Raw genomic sequence first — 19,510 nt, 5'->3', positions numbered from 1 at the left:
AAGGGGGAATATCCCCACCTTCTAGTCAACAACACCACTTTCAACTATCATGAACCATCGATTAGAACCAATTTACTGTTATTTGTTATTGACGAACGGAATTCCGTTTCACCCCCTGTGAAACCTACAGTTACCCTCGACAGTTCCGTCGCATCCGCTTGTGAGGCCAGGACTGATACTCTTTGCAAACTTCCTGATTGGGTATCTCGCTAAAATCTTAGTGTTATGTCCGAATACAACCGGGATTGAAAACTAGGGTCTGAATGAATCCATGAATACCACAAATTACTTGTAGCAATCATTTACATCTTATTCTATCCTTCGAGTATTCCTTGCCAGTTTAAAGCAATTTCAAAGATAGTCTGGTAACCGAGAGAAAATGTTCCGTATAATCATAATCCGGTTAGCATGTCATCTGACGCTGGGCTAAAAATCAGTATTTGTGGGGGCCGTGCGAAGTGACGTTTTCGCTTGCGGAGTTTTGGATTCTCACACAGTAAACGTCTTGTTAAGCGATCTTATCAAAGGGCGGGGTGTAATCGCGATAAGGATTTTTTTGCGCCAGGAAAAATTTGGACCTGGGAAGCGACTCTCGACTGCTTTGGCATCCATCGTCTCCCACAGTTGGTCCCGACAGATTGGAACACGACAAGCAAAATGTCGACTCCAACTCTTGCCGAGAAGCTGGACAAGATCCGGTCTCCCGGTCTTCAAAGCCAGAAAAGGGTATAGTATTTTTTTTTTTTGGTATTTGTTACTGTCAATTACTGGCTAACATTACTCTCAAGACAGCGGTAGTACTCGAGGCGGTCGACGCAACATTGAAGGAGCAAAAGACCGAGCCCACACCAACTGGCTACTTCGCCGCGCTTTTGGCACTGCTTACACAGGCCGTCGAAAGCGGTAACATCAGCTCCGAGACGACGACCTCTGTTGTCTACCTCCTCGATACCGTAACGCCGTTTGCGCCTCAACCTCTCCTCCGAGCCAAGTTCACCCAGATTCTCACCTCTCTCGCCCCCGTACTTCTTCTGCAAGATGCCGAGGCTCTTCTTCTCCGATCTTCTATCGGCTGCCTGGAGTCTTTGCTGCTTGCACAGGACTCTGGCGCCTGGGAACTTGGCGTAACGCAGATTGGTCCCCGAAGAGCCGTCGCTGGTTTGCTCAACCTGGCCCTCGACCACCGCCCAAAGATCCGAAAGAGAGCGCAAGAGGCGCTGCGAAACGTTCTGAAAAACGCGCCCCCGAGTCCCTCGTTGGATCACCCAGCCGCCGACATGTGCGCGCACACCGCCCTTGCCAACTTGGAAGACATTGCCGGAAAGGCTGCGCAGGCGAAGAAGCAGAAGAACGGAGCCGAGTCGGCCCACGATCCCGCCCTTATCCACGCTCTCCAACTCATTAAGACTATTGCCTCTTCCAGCGGTGGCTGGCCCAGCAAGAAGATCGAATCCCTCTGTGAGCTGTTGCTTGGCATCTCTAGGTCAGGCAACGAGTACATGACCATGGCAACTTTTGAGATTTTTGAGATGATTTTCGAGGGAATGGCCGATGAAGTTGCGTCAGCTAAACTTCCCCGACTTATGGAGATCATTTCGGAGTTGCGACCCGCCGCGAACGACACGCAATTGATCCCTCCATGGTTGGCTATCCTTTCCAGAGGTTACGATGTTTCAGCGCAGCTCGAGCCCGAAGAGGTCTTCCAGAACTTGCCCGGAATTTTCTCCATGGTCGCCCAGTACCTGGAGTCCTCAGCTCACAACATCCGCGTTTCCGCCTCTGAATGTTTGGTCTCATTCCTGGCGAATTGCATCCCTAAGCAAGTCATCTTGGAGCCATCAATCTACGACGAAAAGACTTTGGACAAGATCGCCAAGATCGCGGAGTCTCTGCTTAGCGTAAAGTATCAGCAGGCTTGGATGGAGAGCTTCAACGTGTTCGGAGCGATGTTTGACGCCCTGAGATGGCGAGCTCACCCCATGATGCTCAATATCACCAAGGCTGTTGGAGATCTTCGTGGAAGCGACTCTTTCCAAGGCAAAAAGGAAGCCGACGAAGTCATTGGCAAGGCTATTCGTGCCATGGGCCCCGAAGCTGTTCTCTCCATCCTACCTCTCAACTTAGCTAAGCCTGTCAAGGGCCAACAAGGTCGTGCTTGGATGTTCCCCATCCTCCGCGACTACGTCAGCAACACCAATCTTTCTCATTTCCGCCGTGAGATGGTTCCCCTGAGTGAGATCATGTTCCAAAGGGTTTTGGACCATGGCAAGGCCGAGAAAACCATGGAGGTCAAGATTTTCGAGACCCTAGTGCAACAAATTTGGGCCACCTTGCCAGGATACTGTGACCTTCCCCTTGATCTGACTGAGGCGTTCGATCAAAGCTTCGCCGAACTTCTGGCCAACATTCTGTACAAGCAAATTGAACTGCGCCTGGAGGTCTGCCGTGCGCTTAAGATCCTTGTTGAGTCCAACCAGGCTATTGCCACTATCGAAGATGCCGAGGAGGACTTGGTCCTTCAGAGCCGTGTCTCGAGAGCTACAGCCAAGAAGAACCTGGAACACTTGGGTGGCTTCGCCGGTAACATGCTTGCTGTTCTTTTCAATGTCTACACCCAGACACTACCTCAGTCAAGAGGTCCCATCCTTCTTACTATCAATGCTTTCTTGAGCGTCACTCCAGAGAAAGAACTCATTGAGACTTTCGACCGTGTGAGCAAGATGCTTGCATCTGAACTGCAGCAGACCGCCGAGCAGCAAGATAAGCCCAAGCAGCAGCAAAAGCCCAAAGACCAGATGCCTTCAACAAGCAGCACCTTGATGGATCTGATCATTACTATATCTGTGTATCTGCCCCGCGAGAGCTTCACCGCTCTTTTTGAAATCGCCTCTGTCATCATCTTCAAGGAGAACGAGCCACAGCTGCAAAAGAAGGCTTACAAGCTCGTCCCCCGTCTTGCCGAGTCGGAGACTGGCAAGTTGGCGCTTCAGGAGCGTGGTGAAGAGCTTCAGCAAATGTTCCTGAACAGCGCCGAAAAGGTTTCCGCCCCTGCTCGCAGGGAGCGTCTGGCCGCTCTCTCCGCACTGCTCTCCTTCGTTCCCGATACCTCCCTCCACTTTATCCCGTCAATACTCAGCGAGGTCGTCATTTGCTGCAAGGAGAACAACGAGCGTGCCAGAGAAGCCGCCTATGACCTATTGGTTCAGATGGGCCACCGTATGGAGTCGGCAAACAATGCCACCATCGACAACAAGAAGATTCCTCACATGCCCGAAGATGCGCCGGCCGGCAAGGCCAACATCGAAGAATTCCTCACCATGGTCTCCGCCGGTCTCGTCGGCAGCACCCCTCACATGATCTCTGCGTCCATTACCGCTCTCAGCCGTGTTTTGTACGAGTTCAGGAGGTCTTTCAGCCAGCAGACCCTGGCCGATCTCGTCCAGACCATGGACCTCTTCCTGACTTCCAACAACCGAGAAATCGTCAAAAGTGTTTTGGGCTTCGTCAAGATCTGCGTTGTCAGTCTCCCCTCAGAGCTTGTCATCCCCCGCCTTTCGTCCCTCATCCCCAACCTCATTATCTGGGGTCACGAGCACAAGGGCCACTTCAAGAGCAAGGTCAGGCATATTCTTGAGAGAATGGTGCGCAAGTTCGGCTACGACCTCGTCAACCAGAACTGCCCCGAGAGCGACCGCAAGCTCATCAACAACATCCGCAAGACCAAGGAGAGAAGCAAGAAGAAGAAGGACGCTGCCAGGCAGGCGGGTGAGGAGAGCGACGAGGATGACGGCCGCCAGGGACGCAAGTTTGACAACGAACTCGACCAGGCTCTCTACAGCAGCGACTCAGAAGGCTCAGAGGAGGAGTCCGACGACGAGGACGCTGCTGCGGCTGTCAAAGCCAGGCGCGGCAACAGGAAGGGTGGCAACACCTACATTGTCGAGGACGAGGACGAGCCACTTGACTTGCTCGACCGTAACGCCCTGGCCAACATCTCTTCCACCAAACCTGTCAAGATGCGCAAGCCGACCAAGACCAAGGCCAAGACTGATCTCGACGGCAAGCTGATTCTGGGTAAGGACAGTGATGATGAGATGGAAGTTGACGGTGCCGACAACGGCGAGTCTGGTGTCAACGCCTATGTCGCTGCCCTCAAGGGCAAGGATGTGGCTCGCAAGGGTCGCAGCGGCAAGCTCAAGTTCAGCAACAAGCGCGGCCAAGAAGATGACGAAATGGAGGACATGGACGAGGGCGACGCTGCTGCTGTCAAGGCGCAGGTTGACAAGAGCCGTGGTGGCGGTAGGCCTTTCCGTGGTGGTCGTGGCGGCCGAGGCGGCAATGCCCGCGGCGGACGTGGTGGCAGGGGCGGCATCGCTTCCGGCCGCAAGGGTCTCGGCGAAGACAGGAGACGTGGCCCTACGTCGAACGGAGGCGTGAACAAGGGCCGCAGCAGGGGCGGACGAAGGTAGATGCAGTTGATGTCTGTTTTCTTGAAATGTATAGTCTGATTATACCCGTTTAAATGAGGTAAAAGCGGGCCCTTTCTTTTGAAACAAAAAGGGTTTTCCATGTGGCGTCCTAACGGCAGATAGAGAAAAGAAAAGAAATTGGTATTTACAACGAGCAACTGCCCATGACGTTATAGGAGGCAGCCTCATCTGCAAGTTTGTTGTTTTTCTTGGGGGGAGTTTGCTAAACGTCTCTGTTTTGACTATGCGGCCTGATTTCGAACCCAGACCAGGGGCTTCTTTTCCTCATCGTTATATAACATGCACTAAAGCCCGTCTTCTTTACGTAAAAACACGGAATACACAACAAAAGGCTCCTGAAACAAAGTGTACATCATGATAATAAAACCTACAATCCAAAACTCCGAACCCGCGTCCCGAAGGATAGCCTGTTTGATGCTTTATCTAAACTTGCTGAAAATGACGGCAATAATGAGAAGAACAAGGATGGTGATGATTGAGATAGTGATCACCCGATTGGTAGCCATCCTAGCGCAAATGTTAGTTCCCAAGCACTTGAGGTACAAAACTACTGTCACTATGGCAGGGGGTAAGGGACGGTATTTACCTACGTGCCATCCCCCGTAGCGTCTTGACACTGCGGTCCACGTATCCTTCGCTTTCGAGGAGGCGGTCGTGGGTGTGCTGGATGGTCTCGCGCTGCTGGTGAAGGTTTGCCAAGGTGCTGGCACCGATGGCCTCAGTCTCATTTGCGAGGGCCTGAGAGGCTTTGAGGCGCTGCGTGGAGCGGTCGAGGCGGTCTGTTCCCTGGAGGAGCTGCTGGCGCTGCTCAAGCTGGACATCTTGACCGGAGCCTGACGGGTTATCGGTATAGCGGGCGCCGAAGAGAGCGGCACGGTCGTCGGCGAGGGAACGAAGCTTGCGCTTGTGGGAGTCGATATCGGTCTCGTGGTTGCGGAAGCGGGCGTTGATCTTGCTGCGGAGTGTGGTGGGGATGTTTGCCTTCTCAAGGCGCATTTGGGCGAGCTGGCAAGGAGTTCACCGTTAGTCATTCCGGCCCCAGTCTAGCTAGACATATGAAAGGAAATGGGCTGTGAATACAAGTTCATCTGCCTCCTCCAAAGCGCGCTCGGCGGAGCTGAGGGCAGCCTTGCGTGGCTCGCCTGAAAGTTCGGGGATTTGGTCGAGCTTCTGAACCAGGTCGGCCTGAACCAGCTTCAGTTCGGCTTCATAATCACTGAAGCGTTCAGAGCCGGGCTCGGTTTCGAGAGGGTTAGACATATTGAGGGAATGCGACGACGGTGGAAGGCTTGTGGGAGACTTGTGAAGACGTTGGCGATGCTGTCCTTTAGCGACTAGGGGTTGAATAGGTATACGAGGTGACAAGCGATGCACCTCTTTAAGTATACCCTGATCGAATGAGACAGGGAACAGATATCTCGTATCTTCGTGAAAACGGTCAAGGTCGTCGAGCGCGTGTCTTTCGTTGGTGTTGCAGGAAACTGGGAAAGCCGGAAACGAGCAAGTCGGGGGGTGGGATTGCGTTGTTGGTAAGTCGTCGACCGCATGTAGTCTGCGTAAGTCTGGGCCGGGCTTGGCGACATCATGCTACCAAGTGGCTGGTGCATCAATAAGCCAGCCTCCAGCCACTATACCTTCGCACGTGACAATACTGGTCCGTGCACACGCAAGGCCCCGTCGACTGCAGGCTTTTAATTGAAGTTCGTTGGCGCTGAACTTCGTTCCTCTTCTCTTCTTCTTTTTTTCTTCAAGTTGATTATCCCCCGGTTCGAGGAAAAACGGCTCGGCGTTGTTGGGCATTTCGATGCCTAGTGGACGTAGAGTTGAACTTAAGCCGGGTAGAGTAATGGTGAGTGTTTCCCCTCGGGGAGATGCTTCATCACGTCGCTTTTAAGAATTGGGAACTCGATCTCACGTTTTCCGGTCCCGTTGAGTGCTCGACATTTTCTGTCGTAAACTGCAGTTCATACCACGTGAAGCCATATAATTAGGCTTTTATAGCCGCTTTAAATGTCACTGCAACGATTTTGCCTTGGTACGGATGCCCATTGCGTATCGTTCGGGCATCAAGTCGTTTTCTGACGAATATTTTCGCATGAGAATGCTTAAGGGTTGGATGTGCAAAGCCTGACAACCGCAAATAGCACTCAGCCATGACGTGCTTCACTGCCATGCTGTGCTCAAGAAGTTGAACATATGCCTGTATCTGTTGTATGACACTGTATGATGGTGTCGCTCTCAGATGATACTTCAAGCTAGGCGTCCCTCTCCATGTTGCGGGCTGCCCAGTCTGGGAACTATATCGCTGTCATGTGAAAATTTGCAATACCAGTATGTGGGGCCGATACGACATCGATTGAGTACGCATCTGTTGAAAAGTTGCGGAAGTCTCATTGCGCCGCGCTGCCTAGAGTGAAGATAATTACGGACTGTGCTGCCTACACATGTCGACCAAGCCAGAGGACAACCCAGCAAATTACTATCAACCTATCCGATCTACCAGGGTAATTTTCGATGGCAAGTCATAGGACAAATCCTAGAGATTTTAGAAGCACAATTCAATTATGGCTTTTTCGTGGTTTGCAAAGAAAACTTCTGCCATCCACATCGTTGCCAACTGGAAAAGCGGCAAAACCTGGGCGGTCACCAGCCTCCTTCCAAAAAATTCAGCATTCGTCCCCCACCATAGGCAGCAGAGGCCACCAAAACGGGTGTGGGCCCGTGCGCCTTGTCCATGGTGGCCAGAAATCTATATAATGGCGACCTCCCACCGCGCATCTTAGAATTTTCTTTTCTCTTTTTTCCTTATGTCGACAATACTTCAGAGAATCATTTCTATAGTATTCGACCCTCTCTTGGTTCCCTAAAGGAGCCACAGATCCCACCCTGGTTGATGAATGATATCCTCGACGCCCTAGAGTGAAGAACTCTGGTTGCTCTCGCACCTTCCGTAAGGAAGGCGGTCTTGACAGATTTTCTGTTGGCTGTATAGAGAGCGGTGATGATCTCGTCCCCGATTGTGGTCTTGCCTTCGGGCGCACTGTCGGGGTGGGTGTCGATGGACGTCTGACAGGCTCGTTTTTTTCTCTTTTTCATTGTTTACTGGAGCTTGCTCTGGTTACGAGGAAGAAGTTTCTGCTTGATTTCCATGTCTACCTCGCGCTTCCGAGCAGACCCAAGTTCTGCACTCGCACCCCCCATCCTCTAAATCGTACCTGAATCTGCATTACGTTCATGGAAATTCGAACCTTGGGCCATCACCGAGGCTGAGTATTTTAGTTTTCGTAAATGCTTGGTGTAAAGATGAAGTTAGCTGGTCGCCAAACAATGCACCGCATCATCAAGTCCAGTGATAATCGCTTATCACATTCTGTTTCAGACTTCAGCCTCCCAACAGAACATCCGGGCAGCCACTTGTGGCGCCATGATCGTGGTTATGGTGGGTTATCAAGAAAGATGTGACAAGGGGGGTTGGGAAACCGCTGGGGGTTCCAGAGATCGGGTGCGGCTTGCAGGGGTTATCGGTCAATGCAAGCGTCATTGCGCCTAGGAGGTCCGGCAACTGGGTTTCGTTTCATCGCATCGTGATCCGCCCGTGACCAAACACTACTTTTCTGACACCGTTCCTGCCTTTGCATTTTTGTTCTCCCATTGTTCTCGTCATCGGCATAACTTATCTTAAAAAGATCGGAGAACGCCCCCCCGTCGTGCTGCCCTGTAGCCACGTGTCGACACCTGGAGCCTTTCAAGGGATATATCGGAAAACTATCAAGCCAAGTAGGAATGGCGCCAGGCCAGCCGCTGTAAGTTTGTCCCTTTTTTTTTTCTGCATGTCTTCCTTCCATTGGCTTCATCTTCATCTTTGAGGTCCTCATCATCATCCAACCATACTTCCAAGACATGCATATACACTTCCAGTCGTACCCACATGCTTCCACACACACCCACATGCCAACATCATTGCTACCTCAACCCAACACGTCCATCGCTTCCGCAAGCTGCATGGCTAGGTGCATTGGTCTAGAGACTGGTTTGTGTTACCATACCACCATGCCACACCTCCTATTACCCTTAAGACCCTGTTCCCCCCCAAAAAAGCATGAGCTTGAAGGAACACGGCGTGGATTGGCATGTGCGAAAGGCCATCTATCCATCCAATTGTCCCATCTTCCCCAATTCGTCGTCCGTGGCTTGCGCCTTGCACCCCCGCCATTCTAAGACACTTGCACCGAGCTTCGCAAGCTGCCGGCCTCCCTGATTATATTCTTTCCTATCGCTCTGCCTTTCTTACTCCTATCCGCATCGTCACATAATCACCCATCTGCGCCCGCAAGACGTGGCTTGTTCGAAACCCGGACCTGTATCTTCTCTTCTATTGTCCAGTCACTCCAGCAGATATGCCTCGTCGACAGTCGTCGGTAGGCTCAGTGGGCTCTTTGGGCTCTGTGGGCTCCCCCATTGACCCGAAGCTTAGGAAAAAAGTCGCCGTTGTCGGCAGTGGATCCGCCGGTATTGCTGCTCTCTGGGCATTGAATCGAAGCTACCATGATGTCTACATGTATGAGGCCTCGTCGAGGCTCGGTGGACACACAAATACCGTACCGTGGCGGAATGGCAAGTTTGAGACGAGGGTCGATACTGGCTTTATCGTCCTCAATACGGCAACTTATCGTGGGTATATTTGATGTGATTGACCAAGGGTCTCGCTCACATATCATGCAGCAAACTTTATCAACTTTCTCAAAAGGGTCAAGGTAGAGACGGTCCCGACTGAAATGACGTTCGGCGTTACGCGCGACCATGGCGCATTTGAATGGGCTGGCACCAGCTTGGATGCCGTCTTCTGCCAACGGAAGAACATCTTCTCGCCTCGGATGTGGAGGATGGTATTCGATATAATTCGCTTCAACCAGTTTGCTCTAGACCTGCTGATGGCTGACGACGAGAACGACGCCGCTGCCATGAATGGAGACAGTGTAGGCGCTAAGCGGGAGGAAACGATTGGTGACTATCTTGAAAGAGAAGGTTACTCAGATGCTTTCCGGGATGACTATCTCATTCCTATGACCGCCGCCGTATGGAGTACAAGCCCGGATAAATGCACGTTGGATTTCCCTGCAGTCACTCTCGTCCGCTTCATGTAAGTGATATGATATGGCTAATGGGCCGTGGCAAGGACTAACATCTGGCAAGGTGGAATCATCATCTTTTATCGACGGTCACTGCAAGGCCTCAGTGGCTCACCTTAAAGAAGTGTGCGAAGTCTTACGTCGACGCTGTAATGAGTGGGTTCCCTTCGAATCACTTGTTTCTCAATACTCAGGTCACGTCGGTCACGAGCGAAGAAGACGGCAGGGTGCGAGTACACACTGCCAGCGGCAAATCTGACGTCTACGATCATGTCGTTCTGGCAACCCATGGTGACCAAGCTCTTCAAATCATCGAGGCATCAGCCACTCCGGAAGAGAGGGAAATCCTATCCGCGTTCAAAACGTCGGAGAACTCCGTTGTCCTCCACTCAGACCTTTCATTAATGCCAGCTTCAAGAAAGGCATGGTCGAGTTGGAACTATCTTACTCTCTCTTCGCCATCAACTGGTAAACAAAACATTGACCAGGTTTCTTTAACATACAACATGAATATTCTTCAACACATCCCACGCGAGACCTTCGGAGACGTGCTCGTTACGATGAACCCCCTTCACGAGCCCAACCCGGACACAGTACAGGCCGCCTTTACCTACCGTCATCCACTCTACACTCCGGAGGCAGTGCGAGCACAAAAGCTTCTCCCACGTATTCAGAACAAGCGCGGTATCAGTTACGCTGGAGCTTGGACAAAGTACGGCTTCCACGAGGATGGTTTTAGCAGCGGCTTGCATGCTGCCCAAGACCATTTGTACGCGAAATTGCCCTTCCAGTGGGTAGACTCAACGTATAGCCGAGGGCGAAAGCCTTCGCTTGGTCTTGCTGACCTTCTGGTGAGGCTCGTCATTCTTACCATTCAAGTATTTGTAATAAAGGTTTTGGAGAGAGCTGTGGGCGTTGCGAAGAGAGTAGTGACTCCTCGTACTAATCGCCTGAGGAGGACTGTAAAGAACGGAAAGCTCGCATGATGCTGTCTTCATGTGAACAAGATGCATATAAACATTTAAAATTACTTTAAGCTTTGGTTTTTTATTTCATCACCAATATATGCCTCTGGACCCTACTATATTGAAGTTGGCCCATCTACCTTGCTGCTAGTTGATGCGGGCGTGGTAGCGAAATACAAGATAGCTTATGTGAAGAACAAGGGTTTCAGTGGTTCCCCCACTGCGATCCCAGCGACTGGACCCCTGGAACATCGCTGAAGTCAGAGGCCGGGGCGGAACAACCACCCCACCCGCCCTGACAGTTTCGGTGTCTGCCGGGTGTAAGCAGGGAGAAGCCCAACCCACCTCTAAATCCCGATTAGATGCGGAATGGCATGACATTCCTTAACGTCTTCACAAACCACCAAACTTTTCGCCCGCCGCGATCATGAACGCCTTCCCGCGCCTCCCGTGGCGCCAGTCGGCGCAGAAATGGAGCTGCTTCTTCTGCCAGCACGCTCGCCCTTCCCCGCGAACCCCCCGATTGCCTGTCGCAGCTCCTCGGCGCGCCGCATCCACAACTCCCTCGCCGAAGCAGACCGGACCTAACTTCGGTGCCGCACCCTCAATGGAGCAGGTGCATGCGCACTACAGGAAGAAGAACGCTACGACGGCGTAAGGATCATGCAGAACGGTCAATTGAGGGTGGCAGAGTTTGGCTAAGCATATGCACAGGTACTATACCCTCAGTGTCATCCTGGGCACTGTGGCATTGTCTTACGGCTCCGTCCCTTTGTATAAGATGGTGCGCTCACTCCCCATGTCTCCGGCTTCGACACTTGAAAACAAAACTGTGATATGGTATAGATCCTTACTTTGGTCTTCAGATCTGCCAAACTACAGGCTGGGGCGGCCAGCCCATTCGCGCCCACGGTCCCGACGTAGACTACAGCGAAGACGGTCTCGCCTCTCGTCTGGTCCCAGTGACCTCGGCAAAGCGCATTCGTGTTACCTTCAGCTCCTCTGTCTCGGACGTTCTCCCCTGGAAATTCACCCCTCAACAACGTGAAGTGCGTGTGCTCCCTGGCGAGACGGCGTTGGCGTTTTACACGGCGACCAACACTTCTGATACGGACATCATCGGCGTTGCAACTTACAGCGTCACGCCCGGCCAGGTGGCGCCATACTTTAGCAAGATTCAATGCTTCTGCTTCGAGGAGCAAAGACTGAATGCGGGCGAGACGGTTGATATGCCGGTCTTTTTCTACCTGGATCCCGATATTGTCAACGATGTCAACATGCGCGGCATCGAGACCGTGACGTTGAACTATACCTTCTTCAGTACGTCAATAAGTTTCTAGGATGCCCTAATAGTAGAGTAGTTTGCTAACTAGGTGCTGCAGAGGCCAAGTATGACGACAATGGCAAGTTTAAGCCGCCTGTGCCGCTCGACCACACCAAATAAAGCGCCATGTCGATTTTCCAAGATGGCATATGGGAGCTTCTCATATCTTATTCCCCACTCAACATCATTCCATTGAGACTCTGCCTGTACAAAACAACTGAAACCTCGTGGCTCTGAAGCCCAGGTTGTGTCACTAATTACCATGTATCTGTGTATGGTTGAGAAAAAGGGGCAGCATTCAAGAAAGGCGTTTAAGGGGCTGCAAGCATTATGATGTGACTTTATAGATTCACATATGTAGGATATAAGCCAGGACAGTTCCAAAAGCAGCGGCCAAGAAGGTTGCCATCATTGTTTTGAGACTCGAACCGGTCGTTTCGCTCCCAGTCTCGTTAAAGTTCATTTTGTTGCTCTTTTAAAAATGTAGGTGGCGACCTCCACATGTTTATCAAGAAGATGTTTTGAACTTGAGCAGACGCATGCTAGATTAGGATTGTAGCTAGTATATGATTTTTTATGATACCTCTCTCGAAGGCACTGCCTTACCATATCGTTGAGAAGACGGAAGAAGCTTCATCAAAGGCAATATGGGTGGCTACACCTAATGATAAGGTAGCTTGGAACTTCTACATTAGCTTGTCTTATCTAATCGCCGATGCAGCCCGGTCTTTGAAAATTCTCTTTGCCAGTCAATGGGGAGCTTGGGCCACACCTACCTATACCTTCCTGCGAACCATCACGTGGGCTATCTAGGGCAGCCAAAGTCACGTGTGGCCAAATGCTGGGAAATTTTCAGCCCACAACAGGGGAACCCACCACATTTTGTCAAAACTTTTTTTCCTTTTGGTATTCCGCTCTTTGACTTGCGACAAACATCACGAACTCATTCCCGCCCAACGACGTTCCTACTAACGCCCAGCCAAAATGACCAAGGTTAACCAGAGTATGTTTCGACCTCACGGAGTCCATTCAATTGATCTCGATGCTGACGTTTTCTTTAGATGTTTCGTCCTCGCGACGCAAGTCCCGCGCCGCCCACTTCGGTGCCCCCTCCAGCACTCGTCGCTTCATCATGAGCGCTCCCCTCTCCAAGGAGCTCCGTGAGAAGTACAACGTATGTTTTGTCCCGGTTCTCAGGTCATCCAAAAGCCTAGACACTGACTCCTCCCAAAGGTCCGCAGCATCCCCATCCGCAAGGACGACGAGGTCACCATCGTCCGTGGTGCCAACAAGGGTCGTGAGGGCAAGGTCACTTCCGTCTACCGCCTCAAGTACGTCATCCACGTCGAGCGCGTCACCCGCGAGAAGACCAACGGCCAGTCCGTTCCCCTGGGCATCCACCCCTCCAACGTCGTCATCTCCAAGCTCAAGCTCGACAAGGACCGTGAGTCCATCCTTGAGCGCATCAAGGTTGGCCGCGAGCTCCGCGTCAAGGGCAAGGCCACCGCCTAAATTCCTCCATCCTCATCAATGAGACCTCTCGGCGTCTTCTCTGGTTCCCCGACTTGAGACTTTTTGAAAAAGGAGTCCTCGTGTCATACCGGAATTGAGATTACATCGGGCTCCCAAACGATAAGCGGCAATTCAAGGGACAAAAACTGGTACATCAAAAGGCACGGCGGCGGGAATGACACAACTACGATATCCATCGACGGCGTTATGCAAACGATCAAACCTTGAACGCAATTTTGGCAATGGCATTGCCTGGAAAAGGGAAAGGGAATGAGGGAACCAAGGCTAAAAGCAAAAAAGTTTTAGAAAAATCAATCGAGAAATCTCATTTTCTCAATGGCCATTTCACGTCTCGTCCGTGAAGTGCTCCATGGGAGGTTCTCCCGAAGCCACCATCGCCCGCCCCTCCAGGGGGCGATGATGTCTCGGGCCATGGCCCCTACTCTGTTTTGCTACACATTCGGGTGACATGCACTAACCATTTCAGTTGGCCGCATCGGCCGGGAGGACAATGTTCTTGAATTGTAATTGGAACGTCCTCCAGATGGTAGGTCTACGTAGATTTTTTATTGTGTCCATCCCGCTAGGATATCTCCGCGTTAACCACTGAGATCCATGGTTTTCGAGGTATACGACTGGCGAAGAGCAACCCGGTAGGAGAGATTTTTCCAAAAGGAATCACCACTCTCCTGCTCTCGCCCGAAGATTTTCACTGAGCTTTGTCTATGAGGTTGGAAATTTGATGGTGAGGAACATATCCTCCTGGTTAGTGTCGATTTTCTACATGCATGCCGTTGTAGGATTACCCTTGCCTTACCTATATGCATCAGTAGTTAGTTTAGTAATCCAACTCGATGAAGCAATTCTATATTTACAATACTTGTAAGTGCATGTCACCTTCCTTTAACTCGAGCAGAGTCTTGTGGCAAGACTGGGTCACGTTCAGTGTAGATGGACTGGATGTTTCTTGTCACGTTATTTCGCTAGAAACGACATGATCTAATGTACTGAATTATCTGGATCTCTCTTCCTGCTATCTATGCCTGTTTTTCAAGTACTGATATTACCCTTTCCTTATTATTCTCCCCTGAATACTCGTAAAATGCATCCCTTGATACTGGGTTTTGCAGGCTGTCGCACGGTTTTGTTGGTACAAGTGTTGCTGATGCAGTTCGTAATCATACATAAGATAGCAGCTGATGATGTCGTTCTGAAAGATGTTCGGTTATTTGATTCGCTATGCGTACTGGTCAATGTAATGTTCTTAGGACTCCAGTTGATGCGACTTACCACGGAACGTTTGGGGGGCTGGTTCTCAGCTCGGCCATCAACTGAATTGGCAAGTCGGGCCAAGGTCGCGTCCAAGTTGCTGTTGTCATTCGTTTTGGGATGAGGCAGGCGGGAAGCCTGGCCGGCGGCCTTGGCAATCACAGGAGAGAGTGAAGCGGCAGCATTGCCTATGGTGTATTGCGGAAGGTAGCCATGGGCGTTTTCGGAAGTGACAGCTCCAGGCAAAGCAGTTGCGGTAGCCGTAACTCTTTCCGACCAAGCACGCACACTGCAACACTGTTAGCGGACATACATCAAGGGTCATAAGCGTGAAAACGAAGCAACGCAAAAATGAAAGATGCCTGCGACAAAAAGGCGGGGATCGGCAAAAGGACTGTAAGAGAACAAATAAACTGACCATGAATTGAAGTAGGCTCGCTCAGACTCCGTCTCACCAATATTGTCTGATGATCTTGAGCTGTCCTTTAACTCATCAAGGCCTTGACTGTTGAAATAAGCCACCGGTCGAAGCTTACTGCCACTGCGAGGTTTCATGGGAGATGTCACGTTGTCTGACTTGGTAGCACGCTTTAGGTCGCGGTTGCGAGCCGCCGCTGTTCTGAAAGTATCGCCACGGTAGGGCTCTAGGGGGGCAAACGGATCTAGGTCTGCAGCAGGCAGCGAAAAGCCGTAATCCTGCTCGGGTCTGCCTGTAGGCAGATTGTTGACAACTTTGCTCTTGGGCCGGATGTGCTTCTCAGGAGAAACTGGGAAAAAGTCCTTTCCATTAAACTTGGGAAACTTCTTACGCAAGTGGTCAGGAGCGTTCGTCCAGAAGAGATGCTTCGCCATCTCTTCGTCTTGTGTCAGAGCGCGATGATAAATGTAGTCGCGGATCTCAGGGCTGGGATCCATTCCGAAGGGTACTTCGCCGACGAGGTAGGGTAGCCCTAGACCAGCATTTTCACGAGCGAAGTTAGAAAACGCTTCGATATCCTCGGCAGGAGTTGGTGGAGCAACGGATGATAAGTAGCGATTCGACTCCTCAAAGTTTGCAGGAATCGGGCCATAGAACTTGCCACCGAAGGTGTCTCTTTTGTTGTCAACAGTTGGGTTCGCTGCAGTCGCGGTGGTTGTTCGTCCAATGTCCTGCGAGGCATTCTCAAGGTCTGACCGAGGCTGGAAGACGGGGGCCAAGGCAGCAGAAACGGGCAGAAGCGACGGCTTGGTAGCTTTAGAAGTGTCCACGGTGAGTTTGACTTTACCCTTCTTGTGAGTCTTGATGGGCTTGTCACCATTACTCTGCGAGGATTCCATTGGGTCAGCCTTGCCTCTGTTCAACTGTTCGTCCCCCTTGCCCTGAGAGGACTCCTTGATGCTTCCCTTTCCTGTCGAGTGTTCCTGTGAAGCATTCTCCTCTAGAGCGAGCTCTCCTTTGAGCTTGATCTCGAAGTGCTCAATGTCTGCACGAAGTTGACGTGCATATTCTTCCATATGCTTTTCGTCAATTTGGTGACGGTTATACGCCAACTGAGCCTCTGCTTTCTTGAGGCTAGATCGCAGACCAGAAAGCTGGTTCTTTGTGATGATACTGGGCCTGATTGACGAAATGGGGAAACTCTCAGGCTGTTGAATAGCCGAAGAGAAAGGTCTGGAACCAATGCCCGTCGCAGACACAGGTGTGGGGGGCTGTTGATAGATAAAAGGGCCCATTGGCATCATGGGAGTACCAGGGAACGGCAGACCCATTGGCATCAAAGGAGGGGGCGGAAAGAACCACTGGCCGCTGAAAGGAGGCATAGTGCCTGGCGGGCCTTGAGCCATGAGAAAGGCTGGATGCATGGCTGGATGCATGGGAGCCGCCATCATGGGCTGGCCGGGGAGAAACGGTGTGCCAAAAGGTGGCTGAATTCCGTTACTATCGCCAACAAGCCTCTCCTTACTACCCTTCCCGGTAGGAGAGGAATGAGAGGGGTCAAAAGTGTTTGGCACAATCCTCCCTCCGGCGGTAACACGTACATGAGTTGGAGATCGTACGGCCTCGTAGAATTGCTCAAACCCCTTGCGCTTCTGGTCAGGCAGAATAGGTGGTTGGGGAAGCGCTTGGGTAGTTCCAAGCTCAGGTTCTGCATCTTGTCCGTCAAGTTGTATGGCTTCTATGCTGCTTGGGATTGTGTTCTGACGAATGTTTTGGTCCTGGAGCTGTGAGATGTGTTGGGGAACCTGGGCGTTAGTGAAAACATTGTCTTCAGATTCAGCAGATGACTTTCTGACATCCACATTGGCCCTGGAAGATAGTATCATGCCCCTTTTGTAACGAAGCTTGTGACGCATGATGTCGGCTTCACAACAGTATTAGCAGGTTGCCAACGAAAAATGCTATCAACAGTTGTGGAAATCAGAACAGAAGACCTACAGAGAACTCGATTGTCCTTGGCATGCTCAAGCAACCCTTTCTCAAAATCTAGCTGCAGATTGGATCCCCGAAGGGCCATGAGCTTCTCGACAGTATAGTGAGGCGGATCCATCGGCATATGGGCAACAACTACAAAGGGAGTTGGGGCCTGAAAGCGAGATTGGTCGATCTAAAAAGTCAGCATGAGACTACTGAGGCAGTAAAGCTAAAGACAAAAGGGGTGCCAGGAGAGAAAACTCAATCGATGAAGCGAGAGAAAGGTCCGTGGGAAACCCAGCCAAAGTCAACAGAACAACCGAGAAGTTTGACATCCGTAGACGGGAGACTTCTAAAAGTAAACTCCACCGGGGATGTGAAATAGAGAACAAAAGCTTGAAAATTGACTTACCAGGACGACGAGGCAATACCCTTAGCGACAGTTCACCACGTTCCAAAAATTAGGCGAGGCAAGGCGAGGAAGATGGTGCGAGAGGAATTGAGGTGGTGTTCAGAGAGAATTGAAGTTGAAGAGAGCAAAGGTGTTCTAGAGAAGAGTGGACATGGGGGTTAGGTAACAGAGCCTTCCAAAAAGCGAAGGAACAATCATTAGAAAGTAAGAACGGAAAGAAGAAAAGATATCAAATTGGTGGGTTGATAACGACTACACCTGCCACACCCATTTGGTGAGGGAAAGAACGTGAAAGCAGGTCGAGGAAGCTACAACACGCCTTTCAGGGGTTTGAAGCGGGCCACCTAGAAGCTCACCATTTTATGACAACAGCAATTGCATCTGTTCTCAGAAAATTCACTCTTTCTTTTTCCAAATAGGTTAAACGGCGCAGGCGAGGCAGCTGCTACCGAGAATGGAGTTTTCACCGCAAAGACACAGGGTAAAATTTACTAAAACCTGGGCAATTCCCGAGCATGTACTGTACTCCGAAATGCACTCAAACTACGCATGTCAACACTGCTGTTAAGTTTTCTGCCATTAAGCCCCTGTAAAATGCCTTTTAAAGCCAATGCAGACTAAACAAAGCCAGAACATCATTGGGTGGTATACATCATGGCACCAGTCTCAAAGCCATTAAGCGTGAGCACAAGATCAAAAAGAACTTGCTGCAACCCGTCTTGAAAGGGAGCCCATTTGAAATTTATTTACCATTGCCCCAGCAATCAAGTCTGAAGAAGGACTTATACGCACAAGCTATCCAGAAATCAGAACTGGAAACCCTTAAACTATGAGAAAGGCATAGGTAAAGTAGCCAATGACAAAGACATTGCGAGTTAAGATGTGGCTCATCTAATTGTATCACAAGATGGAAAATGAAGAGAAGACAATGACAAATTGTTACACCGACACGCACAAGACTTTCCAATGTCTTGATCACCATTACAAGCAAGCCAAAACGCAATACCACACCCCATCAATTCCTGTTACGACACTTCGGCTGACGGCCTCTCCCAGACTTCAATTAATTTCCATCTTTACCCAATCTATTCATTGCTTGCATTTGGAGGGGGAAAATACCCTCCACCCTCTAGGCTTTGATATTTTCCCTTTGAGGCTTGCTGATAAAGAAAGAGAAACTTGAGTTGACCCGAAATGGACGTAGTTGCATCTTCTCCATCAACGCCCTTTGCCGGTCATGAAAAGAAAGATATAAGAAGGCCGAACTTTCCCCCTTCCATCCATTCACAAACGCCAGATTATGCGTAATTGTCTGAAGATCGTTCGTAGGACGGTGGCCATCCGCCCTGATTGCTAAATTGAAAGTAGGTAGTTGCTGAGGCGGACCGTCTGTGGCACCGGCCCAGGAAGGACCCATCAGTGATGGCCCTACTGAGGTTTCCATAGTTGGTTGTTTTATGGCACACAGAGTCCAAGAGGAATGCAGTTTCCTGGCATCTGCGCCTCCGATATCCCTTCTCCAAGTCGTTACTTCGTTGTCAAGCTCACAGCGAGCTAAATATGGCAAATGGCTTGTGCATTGCGAAACTCGTACCAAGTTGCAGACGTGCTAAGAGAACCCTCTGGCAGTGGTACCGGTAACCGATGGCTTTCATACAGCCTGCACCCCGCTTCGAGGCTATCCAAGGCAAACGCCAACGACTCGATGGCGTGATTACTCAGACCTGCCCATTGAAGCCCTCTTGACTACCAATTACAGAAGGCCAAAGAAATAGGCGGGATATAGGAGCCCTTCATGCCCGAGCCTAGACCTGCCGCTAGTCGCTGGGGCTATCGGGGATGGGCACTGGAGGATCAGGTTGAGGTTTGGGGCGTGGCTTGTCGGCTTCCTGTAGAAGAGGAGAGTTCAAAAGAGCGTGGGTGTTGTTGCGGATGATATCTTGTCTATCCATGGTATGTTTCATGCTACCCAATTGTTGACTTGTTGGATTGAAAGATGCACATAAATGTTAAGAGT

At 50.8% G+C, this 19,510-nt stretch overlaps 6 protein-coding genes across 6 annotated transcripts; 3 read left to right on the top strand and 3 right to left on the bottom strand.

Annotated features, from left to right (window-relative positions):
- Window positions 1-657: 657 nt before the first annotated feature.
- On the top strand, window positions 658-4,469 carry CTRU02_203981 (uncharacterized protein; the record flags this gene model as incomplete). Its single annotated transcript, XM_036733696.1, has 2 exons — window positions 658-726; window positions 789-4,469. The coding sequence occupies 2 exons, from the start codon at window positions 658-660 to the stop codon at window positions 4,467-4,469; spliced, it is 3,750 nt and encodes a 1,249-aa protein (XP_036574611.1).
- A 440-nt stretch (window positions 4,470-4,909) lies between these two features.
- On the bottom strand, window positions 4,910-5,750 carry CTRU02_203980 (vesicle transport v-snare protein; the record flags this gene model as incomplete). Its single annotated transcript, XM_036733695.1, has 3 exons — window positions 4,910-4,997; window positions 5,077-5,495; window positions 5,571-5,750. 3 exons carry the CDS (start codon window positions 5,748-5,750, stop codon window positions 4,910-4,912), a joined length of 687 nt encoding a protein of 228 aa, XP_036574610.1.
- A 1,575-nt stretch (window positions 5,751-7,325) lies between these two features.
- Window positions 7,326-7,586, bottom strand: CTRU02_203979 (uncharacterized protein; the record flags this gene model as incomplete). Its single annotated transcript, XM_036733694.1, has 1 exon — window positions 7,326-7,586. The coding sequence occupies one exon, from the start codon at window positions 7,584-7,586 to the stop codon at window positions 7,326-7,328; it is 261 nt and encodes an 86-aa protein (XP_036574609.1).
- A 1,301-nt stretch (window positions 7,587-8,887) lies between these two features.
- Window positions 8,888-12,028, top strand: CTRU02_203978 (amine oxidase; the record flags this gene model as incomplete). Its single annotated transcript, XM_070204300.1, has 8 exons — window positions 8,888-9,161; window positions 9,213-9,630; window positions 9,684-10,470; window positions 10,817-10,904; window positions 11,121-11,238; window positions 11,299-11,368; window positions 11,451-11,904; window positions 11,967-12,028. The coding sequence occupies 8 exons, from the start codon at window positions 8,888-8,890 to the stop codon at window positions 12,026-12,028; spliced, it is 2,271 nt and encodes a 756-aa protein (XP_070062063.1).
- Window positions 12,029-12,892: 864 nt separating this feature from the next.
- CTRU02_203977 (60S ribosomal protein uL24) lies at window positions 12,893-13,420 on the top strand (the record flags this gene model as incomplete). The annotated part of the gene is made up of 3 exons (XM_036733691.1): window positions 12,893-12,911; window positions 12,970-13,082; window positions 13,142-13,420. 3 exons carry the CDS (start codon window positions 12,893-12,895, stop codon window positions 13,418-13,420), a joined length of 411 nt encoding a protein of 136 aa, XP_036574606.1.
- A 1,225-nt stretch (window positions 13,421-14,645) lies between these two features.
- Window positions 14,646-17,223, bottom strand: CTRU02_203976 (uncharacterized protein; the record flags this gene model as incomplete). Its single annotated transcript, XM_036733690.1, has 4 exons — window positions 14,646-14,657; window positions 14,711-14,978; window positions 15,108-17,031; window positions 17,106-17,223. 4 exons carry the CDS (start codon window positions 17,221-17,223, stop codon window positions 14,646-14,648), a joined length of 2,322 nt encoding a protein of 773 aa, XP_036574605.1.
- Window positions 17,224-19,510: the final 2,287 nt, after the last annotated feature.

Source organism: Colletotrichum truncatum (genome assembly GCF_014235925.2).
Source record: "Colletotrichum truncatum strain CMES1059 chromosome Unknown Contig_0002, whole genome shotgun sequence".
Classification (NCBI taxonomy): Eukaryota; Fungi; Ascomycota; class Sordariomycetes; order Glomerellales; family Glomerellaceae; genus Colletotrichum; species Colletotrichum truncatum.
Note: the sequence above shows the minus strand (reverse complement) of the source record. Positions and strands in the feature narration are given on the sequence as shown.